Source organism: Anabrus simplex, chromosome 6 (assembly GCF_040414725.1).
Source record: "Anabrus simplex isolate iqAnaSimp1 chromosome 6, ASM4041472v1, whole genome shotgun sequence".
NCBI lineage: Eukaryota > Metazoa > Arthropoda > Insecta > Orthoptera > Tettigoniidae > Anabrus > Anabrus simplex.
The window spans coordinates 228976316-228998662 of NC_090270.1; the positions used below are offsets into that span (position 1 = coordinate 228976316).

Genomic DNA, 22347 nt, shown 5'->3' on the forward strand with positions numbered 1-22347 from the left:
ACACAATTTTGAGTTACTCATCGAATAATATACTTCTATATTTTGGACTATGGAATGCATTTTAAAAATAAAACACCTACTATAACAGTTTTTAGATGCTATTATTTTCTTTATGCACATCGAAATTGTTAATCTAACCAATTACACCAATTATACCTGGTATTAAATGGTTTAAGAGCCTCCGTGGCTCAGACGGCAGCGCGTCAGCCTCTCACCACTGGATACCGTGGTTCAAATCCCGGTCACTCCATGTAAGATTTGTGCTGGACAAAGCAGAGGTGGGACAGGTTTTTCTCCGGGTACTCCGGTTTTCCCTATCATCTTTCATTCCAGCAACACTCTCCATCCTCATTCCATAGCATTTATCAGTCATTAATATCACCTTGGGAGTGGCGACCCCATTGTAATAATAGCCTATATCTGGTTCATTCATTACATCCCTGACCTGGTCAAAGACTGGAAAACAGGTTGTAGGTTTTCATTTTCATTTTCATTAAATGGTTTAAAATCAAAGTTAACGTATTTTACCAAATATACCTAACTGGTTTTAAAAAACGTCGCAACTCTAATTTGAGACCAATATTCGTATTTAGAATCTAACAATTCAATCCACTTCTCACTACCACTGAGAGATGTTTTTTTCTAAATTTTGTTGTTCTGCTTTTGTGAGTTACTTGGAGCAACTATTTAAGCAATTATAATATCTGAGAATTTTATGCAATACGAAGGCTATTGTTTTCGTCATCCAATTAGTTGTGAAATTAAAACCACAGTGAAAATCTAAAATGTTTTATTAGCTACCAGCTACCGGTACACCAATCAGCTATTTCTCTACATAGTCACCACTCTGACATACACATTTGTTGTAGCGTGGTACCAACTTTCCAATACCCTCGTCATAGAAGGCAGCTGCCTGTGCTTTCAGCCACTTCTCTATGCTGGTCTGCAGCTCAGTGTCTGTACCAAAATGCTGTCCTCCTAGCCAGTGTTCCATGTGAGCTAAGAGATGAAATTCAGAGGGAGCAAAGTCCAGGCTGTATGGTGGGTGATCAAACACTTCGTTGCAACTGCAGTGTGCAGCCAAGCATTGTTATGAAGAAGGACAATGCCTGACAGCAACATTCTTCTTAGTTTATTGTGAATTTTCCTTCGTAGACGTTGAAGTGTCACTCTGTATGAGGCTGCAGTGATGGTCGTGCCACTTTCCATGAATTCCACCAACAAAACTCCTTGTCGGTCCCAGTACACAGTAGCCATACATTTTCTGATTGAGAAGGTTTGCCTGCACTTCTTTTGTTTACTTGGGGAATAAGAATGCATCCACTGTTTGGATTGCTCTTTTGTTTCTTCATTTTCAAAGTGGACCCATGTCTTGTCCTCGGTGACAATTTTGTTAAAAAATTCTTCTCATTCAGCACGGTAGTGCTGGAGAAATGTTAAGGCGACACCCATTCGCTGCGTTTTGTGATGGTCAGACAGCAACTTGTGAAAATCACTTATGATGGTACAGAGAGCTGATCTTGAAATTTCAGGAAACGAATCACTCAACACAGAAATTTTCAATAGATGATTTTCTCAAATCGTCTGATCTACTTGCTGAACAAGATAATTGGTTTTCACTCGCTTCCTTCCCTTACTGGCTGTATCATGAACGTCTGTACATCCTGCTTCAAAGTTCTTGCACCATTGCTGCACTTTGTTGTCACTCACAATACTTTCATTGTACACATTACTCATTCATTGGTGAATTTTGGCTGCATTGCACCCCTCAGCATGAAGAAATCGATTGACAGCACGCACTTCACACTTGGCGGGAGACACTCTTGTTCCAGGCATGTTTACATGCTCACTGCATTGGAACTGACAAGTGCAATGTGGTGTGGTTGACAGGCATACTAGACACGTTGTGCAACATATCTGCACAATGCTTCATCAGATTCTCACTGCGGTTTTAATTTCGTGATCGATCGGACCTTAAAAAAAAGCCCTCGTAGTTGCTTATATTTTGTAAAATTATAATCCTACCCTACTTTTTCTGTAATAGGGTTATGTATATCGCAGTCAATAATAATAATAATAATAATAATAATAATAATAAATGCAGAGAAAACCAGGTTTTTGTAGAGATGTGCAAATATTCAAGTCATATGGTTCAGATTTCCTTGCAACAAAAATTTGGATCACTGAACAGTTTCCAGAACAGTGGACAACAGCCTTAATACACCCTCTTCATAAAAAAAAAAAGGAGATAACAGTAATCTGGATAATTATAGAGGGTTGTCTATTTTGGACTGCACATACAAGATTTTTCCAAGCTTATATGGAAGGATTAAAGATAAACTAGGAAAAAGAGTTAGGAGAATACCAAGGAGGCTTTAGATCCTAGAGAAGTTGTGCTGAACAGATCACTCTAAAATTAATAATGGCATACTGGTACTACAGAAAACAAAACAAGCCTATAGTAATAACCTTTGTTGACTTTAAGAAGGCATATAATTGTAGACCTTCAATGTTAAAAATTTTATGGAATTTTGGACTCCATCCTAAATTAAACTGATAGAACTTACTTTAACTAATATCATATCACCATTTTTTATGAAAACAGGTTTAAGACAAGGAGACTGTTTATCACCATAACTACTTAATTGTGCATTAGAATTTATAATAAGGGAAAGGTACAAGGTCAACCCAAAGCAATAGCAGCTTTTCAAGTGCATCAGGTACAGCCCGGCTGCACTAACATTTCTCAAAATAATTGTCTACCATTTTCTGCATCCCTATAATTTCTCTTTAAAACCTATTCGTTTACAAAAACTGACGAGTGCGTCCTATATTTTATGATTACTCAAGCAAGCACCGCTATTCGCTTCCCTTATGAGTGCGCCTTGCAATCTAAGTGCAGCCCTCTCGGTGCACTCAGCAGTGCGGCCGACTTGTGACATGTAACACAACGGTTGCCATGACAACGCGGTAAACGCATAGGATAGACAGTCATCAATATGTATGTATGTATATATATATGTATATATATATGTATATATGTGTGTATATATACAGCTATATTTTGCTTGGTGCAGCCCATGGAGGTGCTGGGATTTTAACTGCATGGCACGAGCTGGGGCGATATTATCCGAACACACCCGTATGTGTAACCCAGGCCACTGCTTAGGGTGAACGCATGCTGGTGCCCATAGCATTGCTGACAATGTTGGTATCTCTATCTCATGCTAAAACACAATCAAAGACAAATTTACTAGCATATTTTGTTGCGAGAGTTGTGGTTACTATTCCAACAACTGTAAGAAGAAGCTTGTTATAAATTTGAACTTGTGGTGTATGGAATATTCTTGTTCATTGTTATCAAGTGAATCGCGCCCGTGTGGTGGGTTAATTGTGATTGAACTGTAAATAAAGGAATGAAGAAACATTTAAAAACCTATTTTCATACTGCTGAGGAGAAAACCAAAATTGAACTACAAAGACATTCTGGTTTAAAAACAGAAAATGAAATTTTCTTCAGTATTAAGTGCTTTATTTTCAGATATTGGATTTAGTCTCCGTAGGAACTGATACAAGATTTCAAGATTATGCAGAAGCTAAAATTTCTCTGCTTAGGAAATAGTTCTAAGTTTGAAGAATTTTCCTAAATTCTCCATCTTGATGCACTAGAGAACTTAAAAATCTCTTATCCCACGATATTTGACATACACATGTTAAAAAAGAACTACAATGTATGTATTCTGATTCTACCCACAAAAATACCAGTTTGGAGGAAATGATTCTGTCACTCAATAAGAATGAACTCAAGGACGTATTCAAAGAAGCATATAAATTGTATACTATACCATCTACCAGCTCCTCAGTAGAAGGAAGCTTTTCGTGCCTTAAGCGGATAAAAACCTACTTAAGGAATTCAACATCCCAGAAGAGGCTGACGGCGCTGGCAACCATATCCCTGGAGAAGTCACTGCTCAACGACTTGATGAATACAATGCCCTTTTACGATGATATCATTGCCAAGTTCGCTGCTTCAAAGGGACCGAAGAATAGATTTAACTACAAGCAATAGACGTTACTGAATGTGAGTAATATTTGCTTTTTTAGTTAATTTTATAGTTATATTTTGCTTGTTAAACTAAGTGCTTGAAAATGATACAGCGGATGATTTGTAAGCCATTATCTTCCCAAAGCATCACCCCGATACCTGATTTCCTGCTAGCTAGATTATCCAACACACCTATTCAAAATGTACACATTTACTGCACACTTGCGTGTGTTGGGCTGCACCAAACTTACACCCCACAAGCTGCCACTGATCCAAAGAACATAAAAGTTGAAAGCTCCAAACAAAATTTTAGTTCAAACTGTTCAGGATTTGCTGATCAACTTGTTCTACTGTCCGACAATATTCAGGAAACTCAACACCAATATCCTTTGAAAAAACTGAGATCATGTTTAGACATCCCCCACTGGTAAATAAAATAATAATTGATGGTCAGGAAATCAAAATTGTTGATAAATTTAAGTATTTCGGAGAACTAATATCTTCATGAGAAACCAGCTTGGCATAACAGAATAAATAAATTAAAAAAAGCAAATTATTACCAAGACTACATACAATAAAATAAAATAAAAACTTATCGATAGCAGCAAAATTAAGACATTATATAACAGTCACACAGCCAGAAATAACTTATGCTAGTGAAACTTTAAAAAAAATTAATAATACAGCTGAAATAGACAAAAAACTTCAGACAGAAAGAATATATAATTGTAGAGTATTGTCTATCTTGGACTACACATACAAGATTTTTCCAAGCTTGTATATGAAAGATAAACTAGAAAGTTCTTGCATAAATAAACAATATCAAATTAGCCTAATCGACAATGGGGAATAGCATCATATAAAACAGTTTATAAACAAATTTAACCAGTATTGAGCACGATTAGGAAAAAACATACATCATTCTTTGGACATCTTATGAGAACACCTAATACCAGAATTAGCAAAAGAATAATTGAAAAATTATGGAATAGCAAGACCAAGATTAAATGGATCACAGAAATTAAGGAGAATATTAAACTACTACCTACAAATAAAAAGTCTCAAAAAAAAAAAAAAAAAAAAAAATAAATGAAGATACTTCAGGACACACACACCAGGCTACAGACCAAGGTCAATAAAAGGTCTAATGGGAAGGTATTTTAAACAGAACAAAAGAGGCAGCATCTTTCAGAATGAAAAAATTTTAGTCTGATAGGAAATCATTAAATCCTTTGTGTAATTCACTAGAGTGGTCCAATGTAGGCCAAAAAATGTAAAATAAAATAATAAATTATTGTACACTAGCACGTACCTGCAGCTTCACCCGCATTTATTAATTCAACTGTTAGATGATTCTAAACCATTTATTAAAAGCAAAAGAGCATTAGGCCTATATATATTAGCACACATCAGATTTACATAAATTGCATGAATTACATTATTTTTAATTATATTGTTATTTTCAATACTTAAGATGCCAGATTGGTGGATGGTACAAATAATATTAAAACAATAAAAAACAAACTATTTTTTTCTTATAGAACTTCTGGATGAACCGTATTGAGTGCCCATCCATTTGGAGCTAAGATGTGTGGAGTATTTGCCTCTCCAACTCTTGAACAACCCACATACAATTGACAATGGGAGAAGCACTATTTCCGAAGATGGATTCCTACAACTTTAAGCGATTGATCGTTTTTGTCTTGTTGATGCACATAGCAAAACTCAATTGAACTGAGAACTGCAGATATCTAAATTGAAACGGTATATCCGATTTGAATCTCGGGAATGAATACATCACCTGCAGCACATACAGTCATGATAGTGGCTTCAATAATATTCGACATAACTTTCTTGATTGAGAATCGTGTTCCATTGCAAAGGGAAGGAGGAATCGCATTCCTTAGAAGGATAATCGGTGCCACGATCTTCAGCTCCAAGGTGTTCGAGGATACTCCAGGTGACTCGAAGTTGTTCAAAAGCTCTGTTGTGTAGTTGACAGCCTTCAGCTGTATTACATGTTGTGTTGATAGACTTGTACATCTCCAGAACACCAGGTAATTCTTGAAAAATTTGCTTGTTGATGACGTTCACAGAGTCACTTCTTGGAGCAAGAACTGCTCTTTTACAAAGCCGTGCATGAAAATTTTAAGTGAATGAAATGAATATTGGATAAATATTAAACTTTTCCCATATAATTGAGATAAAAAATAATAAAATAATTGAGTGCATGCCTTGACCTTTAAATTCATCCAAGAATACGCCTCTGTTAACAATGTCAGATCTCTGCTTGCCATAGATTTGGCTTGGCATCACACACATGCACAGAGACAAATGGTTCCAGATATTACATACAGAATATGGCTCCTCGTGTCGGCGAACTAAAATGGCTTCCTACTTATAATGGCTCCTTGACTTGTATTGCCTATTATATAAACATTGCCTAGCAACAATGAATCTATGTATTTGATTCTGGTAACTGCACGATGGATTATTAATATTATAAATATGTTTCTGTTGACTTTTCAAGAAATGCAAGATTTTTCCTATACTATTGAGATGATTTGGAAGATTTTGGTACAAACCATACATTGACTTCTTCTGGTTTAAGAGCTTGAATTTTGTGAAATATAGAAGTTTGCATTTTACATAGCCTATATAGGTTTATAGTACAAGCCATCTCAGCATTTTGTGTTTAGAATCAAACAAATCAGAAATAGGTTTTCTACAGTGGATGTGACTTCAGTACCTGTATCGAGAATCTAACTGTACAGGAATAAGTTATGGAGTATACGGGACCTCACTATCTGTATTAAAAATCTAATAATGCAGGAATTCAAGGTAGCCTACGTGCAAAGCTAACAATAATTCAACCTTTTAGAGTGTTTTGCATAAATTAGAAAGAATTGTCTTGAATCATTTCTTTCACAGCCTTCAGTTTATAATCAGTACTGCCATTGTGATCTAATTAGCTCCAGTGGCAGCTACTTGTATTTCTTGTTGGGCTTCTAGACCCTAGCAATAAACTGTACCTTGTAGATTAACCTGCGAGTGGTCACTATATGAGATCTCTCACATTATTTTTTATTGTAATATTACTTCACAGTGATGAAAGGGAGGTGACTGTTCCCTCTTCTAGCTGAGTTTATAACTGTCGTTAGTAGAGCGATTCACATTTGAAGGGTAAGCAACCCCTCCCCCAGTCAGAACAAGGATTCCTATATGTCCGTGCACGCTGTGCGAGTGTTTCTCTCATTGCGCGACTAATGACGCTGGTGTTATGTTGAAGTGGAACAGGAAACTTACTCCTGTTGTAGATGTAAGTATTTGTATTATGAGCACTTCTTGTTTTTGAAAATGTTATTGTGTTCAGAAACTTTGCTTTTTACATAAATATTACTACATATAATGCATGTGTGAGATTTTATTTTTTACAACTTCAGGACACAAGTTAATTTTATGTACATTGCATATGTTACTTTAAGTAGTAATTTGTGTCTTTAATAAGAAACAGCTAATCATTTCATTTTTATATCCGGCTCCATGGCTAAATGGTTAGCATGCTGGCCTTTGGTCACAGGGCCCCAGGTTAGATTCCCAGCAGGGTCTGGAATTTTAACCATAATTGGTTAATTTCACTGGCATGGGGGCTGGGTGTATGTGTTGTTTTCATCATCATTTCATCCTCATCACGATGTGCAGGTTGTCTATGGGCGTCAAATCAAAAGACCTGCACCTGGTGAGCCGAACTTGTCCTCGGACACTCCCGGCACCAAAAGCCATACGCCATTTCATTTTTTATTTCATTTTTGTCCAAAATATATAAGGTAGAACTTTCGTTTCCTTTCAGTATTAAATTTCAGCCTTACGCCCCACAAAACAGTGAAAAATGTCATATTTTATTTTAATGTGAGAGAGTCTCACGCGCGACCACTCACATTACATTTCAGCTAACGACCACTTGCGGGTTAATAAACAAATGCTCCCTGTACCATTTACTCACTCTCTAACTTAATTTATCATTGTCTGTTTACAGTATGGTCTGTACTCTGCCTTTGCTGGTAGTTTTGTGTACATCCTTCTGGGAACATGCAAGGAGGTGAACATTGGACCGACAGCATTAATATCACTCCTAACTTCAAGTTACACATATGGCACTAACCCAGACATGGCTGTGTTGCTGTGTTTCCTCTCCGGCTGTGTTGAGTTGCTCTGTGGAATATTGCACCTTGGTAAGCAAAAGTGTATTCTCATCTACATAAATCTGCAATGATAATCAACAATCTTTATTGAATTTGTAGACTAGGTATAACTTTAAACAAATGAGGTGATGAAGAATAAAGTAAAAAAGACTCAGCAGAGGGAAAGTATCATAAGAAAGACAGAAAATACTAAACTTGAATGCACATTACAGTAGACTATTAATGACTTGGCCCCCAGAAGTTTGGACTCTGTCTGTGGGACAGGTCAAGTTTAACTTATTGTGTTATTCCTTCCAAGATTTCCAGCACTGGCTAATGAAATGAGGAGGAAGGTGGGGGTCATCTTGGCAAAAGGTGGGAGTTGTTGGTTACCTCTCTTGAGAACAGATTCGACTTTCTGTGAAGAGATATAATTGGGATATATATTGTCCATGTATAGTGAGATGGGTGCAGATTTGTGAGGTACTCTCACCACTTGTAAATAATTGCACTGAAAGAGTCATCCTTTGAACCTCTGCTTTTGATCATGCTGTCTTTGCTCAGACTTAGAAATTTACTGTTGCCTACAGCCCATTTAATGAAATTCTATTCTTCACCATCTATGTAGTTAAACTTCCCTCCTTTTGCACATGGTAGCCTTGTCTCTGTCCATTTTGCAAGATTTTACTCTGTAGCCACCAGTTTCTATGGGTTATCCACTAGGCTAAACTTACGCTGCATCACAACACTCTATTGCCCAGTTGCAGCAGTAAGCCCTCTGCCCTGCTCACGTTCCATGTATTTTGTATGTTGGGTATTCAGCCCGAAGGTTGGTTTGATCCTCTGCAGCTCCGCCAACAGCTGTCATAAATAGCCTAGGCGTCACTGAAGAGGTATACTAGGGAAATGAGGAGTAAGGTAGTTTCCCGTTGCTTTCCTCACCGAGCCAGCCGCTGCTATTAGATATTCTGCCAAGCCCACTGAAATGCATGCACCAACCGACCCTATGAGCGATATTTTCACACCATTCATAACAGGGACTGGCTGCATAAGCAATGGTATTACTAGCATCACTCATACCTCAGTCACTTTCATATTGTCAAAGCCAAGGATGAGACTGAGATAGGTCAATGAAAGTAACAAATTTGATATAGCCCATACCAGAAGACATAGTGCACTGTAAACACTGCATCTCGCCAGCAAAGGCATTCACGTTCCATAAATCTTTTATGAGCACGACTGGTTACTGAACATAACCTACCCATGCTGAGAAATCGGCAACAAACACTAAAACACCATGAGTTTCAGCCAGTGACACCGTAGTGTACTTGCTATGGCACAATCCTGTCAACTCGGATGTCCATGTTGAAATCTCTTCCCTGGCAAAGTTTTTTTTTTTCTCCTTTTTTTCTTTGATTGGTGCTCTAAAGTCGGTCTTAAGCCACGTGCAGATTTAGCAACACCGCCTCGCAAAATCCACTTGAATTCGCCCGCAAAGCTATCTGACTGGCTAACGTCAGCAACTGATAAAATGACAACAGTGCAGAATATCGAATTATTTCTTTCAAATTATTTATCAGTATGACCAACCATCAAACACTCATATACTCAGTTCATGTTGTTTCCGACCACCCTGTACGTGTGGTTTTGAAAATTCAGAGATTTAAATGTCAAAAACTAAGTAATTTTAATCCCACATAGGTAACAGGTTTGACGCATCACCCCAACTAAGAACAGTTTTCATGTAATTGCCTATTCTGCATCTTAACGACTCAACCTCCCACAAATTCTCATATGGTATAAATTATGAGCAAGGATGTGTCAAGATTTAATGCTGGTTTGTTTTCATAGCGAACCTTTTTCTTACCTTTGACGTAGTTAATTTATAACTGTGAAGTTCTTCTGATAGTCGAGATTAATTCAGTATAGCATAAATTTAGATAATTCCTGAAAAAGAAAATACAGGGTCTCCCATATAAACTCAGAGAGAATGCACGTTGTTTTTACTCTGCGCTACGGCAGCTGCCTAAGCCAAACTTATGTCATCTTGATTTACTAGTTTCATTTCAGTATTGATAGTTTACATATGAATAGACAAGAAAGGGTTCCACCTTATCAATACAATTTTTAATGTAAGAATTAGCTTACAGGACCGGTTTCGACTTTAGTCATCATCAGTTGAACGTGAATACCTTTACATATGTGTCAAGCATTAATTGGTATTGCCCTTTCTAAAGGGAGATGCCGTAGGAAAGCATCATGTCTGAGTATCCAAATTGGGCATATTAAGTGTAAAATGATTATATATTATAATTTTGGCATTCAGGTAGTTGGGTATAAAGCTATCTTTCTTCAGGACTAGAATTTGTCTATGAAACCTAACCTAAGCTTAGATCTAAGTTACAAATACATTAAACACATTAAAATACACAGTACATGTTAAAATCCATGAAAATAACGAGTATAAAACATTTCATGGAATTGCGTGTATCTTCATTCTTGTTTTTGAGTCCAATGCTGTAAATAATTCAGTACTTGCGTTCATAGGTAACGCTGTAGTTCTCTTAAGAAGTCTTATTTACTTAAATGATGTCTTCACTTGCATATGTGGTAAAAAGCTTCTATTGTTAACAAAATCCGATTGTATAGACAGAGGAAAGTATTCTTTAAGTATTGGAAGCAGATGTGGTCTTGATCATGCATAAGTATTCTTGATGCAGAGTTGTAGTGGTGGCTCCTTTTTCATCTATATCTATGCCAAAATTATAATATATAATCATTTTACACTTAATATGCCCAATTTGGACACCCAGACATGATGCTTTCCTACAGCATCTCCCTTTACAAAGGGCAATACCAATTAATGCTTGACACATATGTAAAGGTATTCATGTTCAGCTGATGATGACTAATGTCAAAACTGGTCCTGTAAGCTAATTCTTACAATAAAAACTGTATTGATAAGGTGGAACCCTTTCTTGTCTATCCATAAACTTATGTCATGCGCATTACATCTGGGTACCACATTCTGGCTGAAGCAAGAGAGTTCTGCCACTGTAATGTTTCTGATTTCATTTGTAATGTTTTCTTCCAGTTCCTCTAATGTTTGAGGATTTGTTCGATACACTTTTTCTTTCATTTTACCCTACAAGTAGAAATCAACCACTGTTTGATCTGGAGAACAAGACCAGCACTCATCACTCTGTCTGCTAACACTTTCAAGATTATAAGAAGGTAATCTTCTGCTGTATGAGCAGGGGCTGAATCTTGTTGAAAACCACCCACGTGATTTTTCTTCTTCCGTTAACTGATGGAAGAATGGCATCAAAATGTTGTCTTGGTACCTCTCTGAATTTACTATCGTCTCAAAAAAAATAGGCCCAGTTATCTGTCTTGCACTAACAGCACACCAAACACCAATCTTCCTATCACAATGAGGGACTTCATAAACACCATTTGGATTATCTGCACACTAGTAGCGAGAGTTATGACTGTTCACACAACCATTAGATGAAACTAAAACTTTTACATATGAAAATACAATGTTGCAATGATAACTGTCTCACCATGGTAACAGGTGAGATTCAGACTAGTGACTCATGCTCGCCAGGTTGAACACGTGGAGCCTATTTGCAAGGTCAAGAACTATGCACACGCTGCCCATACTGCAGCTGCCGTAGCGCAGAGTACGAACACTGTGCGTTCAGTCTCGGTTTATTGGGAGACCCTGTATTTATTAACAGACTATACCTGAAAAGAAAAGCAAAGAGATGTTCACCATAGGAATATCCTTTTCCCACACTTGTTCAGTTTCTATTCTGATCCATAAAGAGTATTCCCTCTACTCTACTTTATCTGTGTGACTGGGATGTCCTTTTCCCTCAAAGCGGTTTCAACCATTCACCACCACATTGTTCTAGGTGAGCTCAGCCTTTCTTCTGTTCTGCGGTGGCAAGAGCTTTCTGTATAGAATAATCATCACACCATCTGACATGCCCATACTAGCAGAATTGTTTCTCCTCAGTTTCTCACAGATATAGATGATACTGAAGGATCCTCGCACATTCTTGTTGCACACTCAGTCAGATTAACATCCACATATCATCTCAACATTTACATCTCTGTGGCATGGATTTTCTGATCATGTTTCTTCTATCTCGCCCAGCTTTTGGAGTTACTTTAAGCTTTATGGGCATTTGTCTGTTGTACTAGGCAACTGTCAGTGATCACCACAGTCATCCAAACAACACAGATGTGGTACTATGTCCCGTAAACTATTTTAAAGATTTTCATGGACATTGAGGTGCCAGAAATGTTGTCCTATGAGTTCACATGCTGGTAAATGAAATGTCGTATGGCTTTTAGTGCCAGGAGTGTCCAAGGACAAGTTTGGCTTGCCAGGCGCAGGTCTTTTGATTTGACTCCCGTAGGCGACCTGCACATTGTGATGAGGATGACCAAGATAAACATTCTAAATGCACATCAATAATGACTGATTTATTGATCTACCAATGTGACGTTGGCATCAATCAATTGCCACTGATCCGCATTTAGGACAATCGCCCAGGTGGCAGGTTCCCTATCTGTTGTTTACCTAGTCTTTTCTTAAATAATTGCAAAGAATTTGGAAATTTATTGAACATCTCCCTTAGTAAATGGTTCCAATCCCTAACTCCTCTCCTTATAAATGAATATTTGCCCCAATTTGTCCTCTTGAATTCCAACTTTATCTTCATATTGCGATGTTTCCTACTTTTAAAAACACCACTCGAACTTGCTCATCTAGGAATGTCATTCCATGCCATCTCTCCACTGACAGCTTGGAATATACCACTTACATTAAATCAATAAAAGTAAATATCCACCTTTTTATATTTGCTTTAAGCAAATTGTGGTTATTTATTTATAGTACATGTTTCGTTCCTTGAGGACATCTTCACCTATGTTACATTGCATAGGTGAAATTACAAAGTATATTTTATCTTCTCAAGTACCTTGTTTTGTTTAAAAAAACTATATGAATTTGAAAAAGATAAAAATGTTTAAAATCTATGAGGAGGGTTGAAGGAGGTGGTGAAATGAGAAGGAAAAGGGATCTACTTTGTTGTAAACTATTTTAAAACTATTTCTATTCACTTGAACAGGTGTTAAAAAATTGATGTTTTCCAGCACTTTTGTTCACTGTGATGTGTGTGTTTCCTAGTTGTTTATTATTAAAAAGTTTTTGAAAAAAGTATCTTGTCGATGCTCAGTTTTGATTACAAAACTGTTCTCTTCAGCTGCTCTTTTCTGAGACGAATGTTGTCATTTGTTTTTGTTTTATGAAAATGAGTCTCTTGAATTCTGTTTAATGTAGAATCCCTGAAGATGATTGCTGTCTTTCTGTTAGTATGAAATGAGCTTCTCCAAAATCTGCAATGAAATAAAATACGCATCACAATGAACAAAAATGCTGGAAAAAAACAATTTTTTAACATCTGTTCAAGTGAATAGAAATAGTTTTAAAGTAGTTCAGAACAAGTAGATCCATTTCCCTTCTCATTTCACTGCCTCATTCAACCCTCCTCATAGAGTTTAATCATTTTTATCTTTTGGAAATTCATATAGTGTTTTTTAAACATAACAAGGTACTTTTAATGATGTTTTTGAGAAGATAAAATATGCTTCGTAATTTCACCTATGCAATCTAACATAGCTGAAGATTACATGTAATAAATATCATTTTTGATCCGTATTGATGATATTTGATTGAAATAATAACATTAAGTTATTTATTAGACCACCTAATCAATACAAAATCGTCTTGGATGATTTACATAGATTTGTTAGCTAATAGTGGTACATGTTTCACCTTCCCTGAAGGCATCATCAGCCATAGTCTTAACCTTAAATTAAAAATAAGCATCTAAATAACATGTAGTAATGAAATGAATTTTAAAATCTTGAAGAGATTTGAAGTAAAATAACATTAAAAATAACAATGATGGTTTGAAAATACAATGTGATGAGATATAATAGTGGAAGTATTGACAAAATTAACTTAGAAGGCTGCTAAAATAAGTACAATGGATAAAACAACAGATTGTTATACAACAAGTAGTAAGATTGCATAAAAGTAAAGTTGATAGTCTGGCGGTTATAATTAGACGATGGCGAAAAATCGTATATAATCAAAGTAAAGAAGAGAGAATAAAAGTCAAAGTTAGTCGAGAGATCTGGAGTTAATCATGATCTTGAAGATAAAAGACGAAAGTCAGATGCATATGGTGAAGTTGTAGAACACGTTGAGGTTATGAAGTTGGTGAATAGAAGTTGAAGAACGGTTTCAAATAGGATCACTATGGACCATCTCAAAATTTGAAGTGATGTTCAAATGTTGTAAATTGTGAGTTTGTAGATATTCTAGTTGAAAAAGAATATAAAAGTGGAATCATTTGACGGTGACGAAGATAGCTTGTAACATTATGAGTTAGAAGTATTTGCATCAGTCAATTATAACCGCCAGACTACCAACTTTACTTTTATGCAATCTTACTACTTGTTGTATAACAATCTGTTGTTTTATCCATTGTACTTATTTTAGCAGCCTTCTAAGTTAATTTTGTCAATACTTCCACTATTATATCTCATCACATTGTATTTTCAAACCATCATTGTTATTTTTAATGTGATTTTACTTCAAATCTCTTCAACATTTTAAAATTCATTTCATTACTACATATTATTTAGACGCTTATATTTAATTTAAGGTTAAGACTATAGCTGATGATGCCTTCAGGGAAGGCGAAACATGTACCACTATTAGCTAACAAATCTATGTAAATCATCCAAGACGATTTTGTATTGATTAGGTGGTCTAATAAATAACTTAATGTTATTATTTCAATCAATAGCTGAAGATGTTCCCAAGGAACAAAACATGTACTACAATCAAATAATTAATTTGCTTAAAGCAAATATAAGTATAAAAAAGGAGGATATTTACTTTTATTGATTTAATGTAAATAAGATTTGATTTGGAAAACGAAGCTGATTTCTTGCAACATACCACTTATTGCAAGTAATGAAAATCATTTTATTTTCCGCATTGAAAGAATCTCAATAATAATAATATAAAAGAATTTATTGGACTCCAACCTATTCAATACATTACTGGATGTTAACATTTTTTTAGTTAAACATCGTTAAAATGGAGACATGTTTCGCCCTCCATGTGGGGCATCATCAGTCATATCAAAGCACCTCAAAATTAAACCAGACGTCTGGTTGGAAATTATGAGCAATATATTGTAACAGGAACGCCGGTACTTCAGTTTATCGGAGAGCATGAGGAACGACAAGGCGTGTACGGCCCATGCTAAGAGAGTAAGAGAGAAGGGTAGTGAAAGAAAAATTCATGATTAAGTGGATCCTTCAGTTTATTCAATAAACAGGCAAATAATTACGTCACCTTTTATAGCTGAATTGTAGATTTGTCCCTGAGGGCGTGAAGAGGACGTTGTCCCGCGGCGGCTGCGTCGTCTTGCGGTCGGCGTCAGCGTTGTCTTCCGTCGATGACTCGAACCAGAGGCAGGAACGGGGAAATGTGGAGCTTCCACATTTGACGTCGTGGGGTACTGGTGTGACACTTCCTTATGGCGAAGCACGCCGAAATAGTTCCCACAGTAGCAAGGATAAAGTTAGAGTCACAGTTCGTATTTGGAATAATACGCAAATGAAACAATCTAGAACCTTCCGAGGTGCTGTGATCAAGCACTTCATAAAGAAAATTAAATTTATCGAGTACAGTCTCTGCACTGTACTCCACCAGCATAATACATTTGTTGAAATAAATGACAGTCCAAATTCCCGTACGTCGTGATTTTCAGATTAACACTGGCACTTAAGATCATAATGCAACACAGTTCAACGGTTAGACATAGTCTTTAAAGGAAATGGAGGCTGGCTAGAAATACTACCGCTGCTTTCACACAGTCTTTGAACGAAATCAATGCTGGCACAGTTAATGCAAGAACACAGTCTTTAAATGAAATAAAGCTGACACAATTAATGCGAGAACACAGTTTTTAAACGAATTCAAAGCTGACACCGTTTATGTGAGAACACAGTCTTTAAATGAATTCAAGCTGGCGAGAACACAGTCTTTAAACGAATTCAAAGCGGGCACAGTTTATGTGAGAACAGTCTTTAAATGAATTCAAGCTGGCGAGAACACAGTCTTTAAACGAATTCAAAGCTGACACAATTAATGCAGGAACACAGTCTTTAAACGAATTCAAAGCGGGCACAGTTTATGTGAGAACACAGTCTTTAAATGAATTCAAGCTGGCGAGAACACAGTCTTTAAACGAATTCAAAGCTGACACAATTAATGCAGGAACACAGTCTTTAAACGAATTCAAAGCGGGCACAGTTTATGTGAGAACACAGTCTTTAAATGAATTCAAGCTGGCGAGAACACAGTCTTTAAACGAATTCAAAGCTGACACAATTAATGCAAGAACACAGTTTTTAAACGAATTCAAAGCGGGCACAGTTTATGTGAGAACACAGTCTTTAAATGAATTCAAGCTGGCGAGAACACAGTCTTTAAACGAATTCAAAGCGGGCACAGTTTATGTGAGAACACAGTCTTTAAATGAATTCCAATATACAGCCGGACCGAGAGACGAATTATGTCGCGACGACTTACTTGCACACACTCGCTGACTCACGGCTTACTGCCGACTCACTCCACTCTCTGCCTTCAGCACACTGCCGTCGCATACCGCGCACTCCCTCTGCTTTACTGCAGGCTTTCTGCTTACATTCTGCCTTACCCCAGGCTGGCGACTCGCTTATATTTCGTTCATGCAGCAATGGAACACGAAGGAACCTTCTGCGTGACGTCGCTTGTCCTTGGTGTTCTGGAACGTCGCGAACTTGCTCGCAGTTCCCATTATGCCTGTGCGCTCGGCGCAAGTTTTAAAGGCTTACGGCCGGGTGTTAGCGAGCTTCTCTTAATAAAAGAATGAAACGTGAATGCTCGTAGGGTGTTACCGTTTCATCTCCCCCCCTGCGCGGGAAAAAGAAAATTGCTGGGCGATTTTCTTTTCGCTCATCTCCTAGTAAAGTATTTCTTGAGATTGGCCGAGTTGAAGATCCCCTCAACGTCGCTATCTGCCCTTCCTACTTCGTAGGCACCATTATCTAGTGCGGTAAGTATCCTGAAGGGTCCTATGAACAAGGGACAAAATTTGGCGTAAATTCCCTGGTCAGGGTGTGAAACTGCAGGCTTGCGTATTAATACTAGGTCATCCACCTGTAAGGGTTGTCGAAACTTGTGATGTCGTAACTTCTTTTCTCGGATTTGAGCAGCATGTCGTGATTGCCGAAGTGCCTTGGTAATGCGAGCTTGTTGGCTCACTGCTGCGTCAGGTTGATCAGGCAAAACTCGATCCCAAGGTCTGTCAGGGGTGAGGCCTTTATGTACACTCAAAGGGATGTCCTGAATAGACTCATGCATGGTGGTATTGACGATCCTTTGCATAATGGGCAGAACTTCAACCCACTTCCAATGCTGTTGTCCACAATACAATCTACAGAATCTGGCAATTTCGCGCATAACCCGTTCGGCTGGGTTGGCTTCCGGGTGTCGGATGGAGTTCATGATATGCCTTATCCCAAGTTCTTCCAGTGCAACTTGGAATTCCATGGAGGTAAACTGACTTCCATGGTCTGTTAAGAGAAATTCCGGCTTGCCCATCTCGGGAATGATGTTTCGACGAATCCTGCGGAGAATGTTCCCGGTATTTGCATTCTGAATTGGAAGCAACATAGTGTATTTAGAAAATGCATCTATGGTGACAACAATGTATCTGTTGGCACGTAACGCCTTGGGCAAAGGTCCATATAGGTCCATTGCGAAGATCTGGCCAGGTTTTTCAGGTATTAGAGGTCGTGGATATTCCCGGAGGAGCCTGTTATTGGGCTTGATCCTTTGACAAATATCACAAGTCCTAATGGTGTTACGGATGTCACGGCGTAAGTATTCCCAGGTAAACCTTTCTCTAATCAGGTTTAGGACCTTGTCCGTACCGGCGTGTCCAGAAATGGAATGGCAATGCCATATAATAGCAGTCCTTATTTGAGGAGGGGCATAAATACGATCTGTTGTTCTAGCGAGGTCGACCTACTTGCGAAGTAGGCCATCATGGTAGCAAAAATTTTGAGCTATCCTAGATATACGAGGATACTCGTCGTCGTCTTGAGGGATAAATCCTTTTAAAAAACGAATCAGCTTATGGCTTAGAGGATCTCTTCCTTGAGCTTGCGCTAGATACTTTAGTCGTCGCAGGAACTCTTCGTCTTCCACATTCATGACTTCAATCGCATGGATCGAAACCTCATCTGTCGGATTCCGACTTAATGCGTCGGCTAGGATATTTTTCCTTCCGGGCCTGTGAACAACAGTGATATCAAATTGCTGTACAAACAGCGCCCATCGGGTTATCCGTTCGCTTGTAATGTCTGACTTGAGAATAAACGTCAGAGCTTGATGATCTGTGCAAATAATCACCGGATATCCAAAGATTATTTTCTTCCAGTAAACGAGAGAATGTACTACGGCAAGGGCTTCTAACTCTGTTATCGTATAAGTCTTTTCATGGGGTCTCAACTTGCGGCTCATGAACGAGAGAAAGATGCGAACTTCAGGTTCCCTTGGATCAATTTGGAAAAGAGCGGCACCGATCCCTACGTGGCTGGCGTCACATTCAATATAAAAGGGTAGCTCGTAATTAGGATAGGCGAGTTGAACATTGTCTTTCAACATCTGTTTTGTCGCCACAAATGCTTTATCGCAGACATCAGTCCACTTTCACCTGTTGTTCTTCCTCAACAACTGCTGCAGGGGTGCTACCGTTTCAGTAAAATTAGGGCAATGCTGTGCGAAGAACTGGCAGAGGCCTAAGAATTGCCTGATGTGTTTCATTCTTGTGGGTTTAGGAAATTCTAGAATACATTGAATCTTAGCCGGATTGGGTTTGATCCCATTCCCTCCAATAAGATGACCTAAAAACAAAACTTCAGTTTTGAAAAACTGGCTTTTCTTGGCGTTAATTTTAAAGTTCTTGGTCTGTAATTCCTCCAACACCTTATGAACATCTCGTACATGTTGTTCCAGGGACTCGGACGCGATGATGATATCGTCCACATAAATGGTGGTGATTGCCTTTACTTCATCGGAAAGTTGTTCCTCTAAGGCTCTGATAAGAACTGCACCAGAGTTCTTAATGCCAAAAGGGAGTCTATTAAAGGCATAAGTGACATTATCAAAGATGAATCCGGTAAATTTCCGACTATCTTCATCCAATAAAATGTGAAAATATGAAGAAGCCATGTCCATAGCAGAAAATACTTTCATGCTATGAAATCTCCTAATTACCTCCCGGAGTAGGGGAGGGTGGTCATATTCTAACACAAGCCTATCGTTCAAAGCCCTCACATCGAGGCATATGCGCAGATTACCATTTGGTTTTCTTACTATAGCCAGAGGATTAATGTAAGGTGTGACGCATTTTGATATGATTCCATCATTCTCCATCTGTTTAATGATGACCCGTGCTTCTTCCAAGTACTTCATGGGTATCGGATAAGGCCGTTTCTTATAAGGTGATGTGTCAGTAACATCTAAGTGGTGCTTGAAACCCTTAATGACTCCAGGTTTCTCAGAAAATACATCTGGAAACTTCTTAAAAAGCTCTTGGATTGCCTTTATTACTTTATCATCATCGTAATCTGGGCTTTCAGCTACATTGGCGAAAAGCGTGAAGTTGTAGTGGTCCTCGTTAAACTCATCATCGATAATGGACGCCATCTGGTCCTCTACGGGTCCCACTTCCTCGGGTCGCCCCTCTTCGTGGGCGCTTTCTTCGACAGGCGGAGCCTCGCTCATCTTGCCTTCTACTATGCCCACCGGGGTCTCACATTCCGGATTCTTCACGTCATTATAAGTAACCAACTGTAGCCCTACAGATTCGACGTGGAAAAATTTAATCACATTAGCGGGATAATCAATGATTCCCCCATGTTGAATGAGAAAGTCTGATCCAAGAATTAAGTCAAATTTCATTTGCGTCAAAATCAAAAATAGATGTTGGAACTTAACACCACCAATTTCTAACTCAAGAAACGCCTGGAATTTGCATTTAATAGCTTTGTCAGGAACTATGCCTTTAACCTTAACTTGAGCAACCGGCAAGATGGAGATGTAGGTCGTCTCCTGCGCCACATCTATTAATTTCTGCGAAATTAGTGAGGCTTGCGATCCCGAGTCTACTAGAGAGTGGACAATCATATTGCCTAACTTAGTGATAATGATCGGTAAGCCGCGTTGTATCTGAGGCTGTCGTGGTGTTGAATCCTCATATAGTAAATCTGCATCCTCAAAATACCAATGGTTAATGAGTGCGCTACATACTACTTCTCCTCCCTCCGGGTTTTCAGGCAGTCTCTTTATTGCTTCGACAAAGTTTTTTTTTTGTACCCGTAGCTCTTGGATCCATTTCCGTTCTCTCATTTCTTCTCTGTATCTCTGCCTGGTATTCCAAAGAAGCTGCTCCAGGTAAACCCTCTTCCCTGTTCTTATTCCTTACATACTCCGTAGTCTCTCTCCAACGTTTCTCTAATTCTTCCCGCTGGGAGTTCCTATTATCATTGGGTTGATTAGCTGCCTGCCTCCATGAAGGTCCAGGTTGAAACTTAGCCCTCCCTTCGTAGGGGCGATTCCTAGATCTTCTATACCGAAACGGAATATCTCGGCGAGTTTCTCTTTCTTCTCGCGGTTCTGGATTTACTTGAACCGGAGTTTTCATTTCCGTAAAGTTGGTTGTAGTGTCTTTGGTTCGACCTGCTTTTGCTGCGCTCTGAGTGTGCGCAGTATCGAGTTTCCTCAGGACATCATCGAGCTGCTCCAAGTCCTGGACGTTTGCTGCCACCAATATTTCCTGAACATTTGGTGGAAATTGCAGCGTTATGACCTGAATAAGTTCTTGCTCCGGTAAAGGAGGGTCGAAAAACTGCATCTTTTTAAGCTGAGATATGAGATAATCTGAATATCGCGAGGAATTGACGGACGTGTTATACTTTCTAGAGTATAATTGAAGTTTTATCAGGTGCTGAGCCTCAGCACTCCAAAATCGTCTAAGTAAGGCTTCCTTAAATTCTTCGTAAGTGTTAATACTGAATTTAAAAGCGGTAAACCACATTAACGCCTTGCCTTCTAACAATCGAGATGCTATTCGTAAACGACGGTCGGTCTTAACGTGATTTTCTTGAAAGAATTCTTCGAGGTTGAGGATAAACTCCTTAGCAGTATACTCCTCTTTCCCCGAAAATTTGGCTGGTTTTTCCTCAGTTATTTTAAAAATTGTGGAAACATTCATGGATTCTCCACTAGTGTTGTGAAGGCTAGATGATGAAACATCCTGTTCGATTTGCGATACTTTGCTGTTGAGAGCTTCTATACCCCCTTGGAGTTCAAGTTTTAGGGTTTTAATTTTCCCCTGTACGGAATTCTCAATTTCCTTGACCTCCTTCTCTATGTCGGTCTTGACTTCTGCTACATCGCGACAGATACGAGTAATCTGCGTGTGAGCATTATCTAACTGAGTCTTGACACGTTTATCGGCCTCCTCTTGCTGACTTTTCAGAAGAGTAATTTCGTTTCCCAACTTCATGAAATTATTTTTAACAGATTCATGAAGTTTGTCTTGAATAGACGCGATTTTACTTTGCGCAAGAGATAATTGAGCATGGGACTCTTGAAATTCTTCCTTTAAGCTTTCTACTTCTTTAAGGACCTCCTGAGAAGAAGACGGGAAAGCAAGTTTTAAGTCCTCCGCCACTTGTGATTTTATATCCTGCTTAATGGTTTCTAAGTCACGTGTTAATCTTTCATTTATTTCCGTAAACTTAGAATCCATTCTTTTGTTAGATTCTTTAAATCTTTTTTCAATTACAGCACCTGCACTATTGAGCCTACGTTCCAAATTATTATTAACTTCTGCAAATTTTTGATCAACAGATTCTGTCAATTTTACAATGTTGGCTTCATTAGCCTCCCTTAGTTGAGTGATACTA

General features: G+C 38.2%; 1 protein-coding gene across 3 annotated transcripts in view; it reads left to right on the top strand.

Moving 5' to 3' along the window:
• Positions 1 to 22347, top strand: part of LOC136875676 (sodium-independent sulfate anion transporter) — a 323055-nt gene that overhangs the window by 229728 nt on the left and 70980 nt on the right. For all 3 annotated transcript variants that reach the window (XM_068228098.1, XM_068228096.1, XM_068228097.1), the window contains exon 3: positions 8082 to 8277. In XM_068228098.1, the coding sequence (XP_068084199.1) occupies positions 8082 to 8277 (196 nt within the window). The remainder of the gene's footprint in view (positions 1 to 8081; positions 8278 to 22347) is intronic.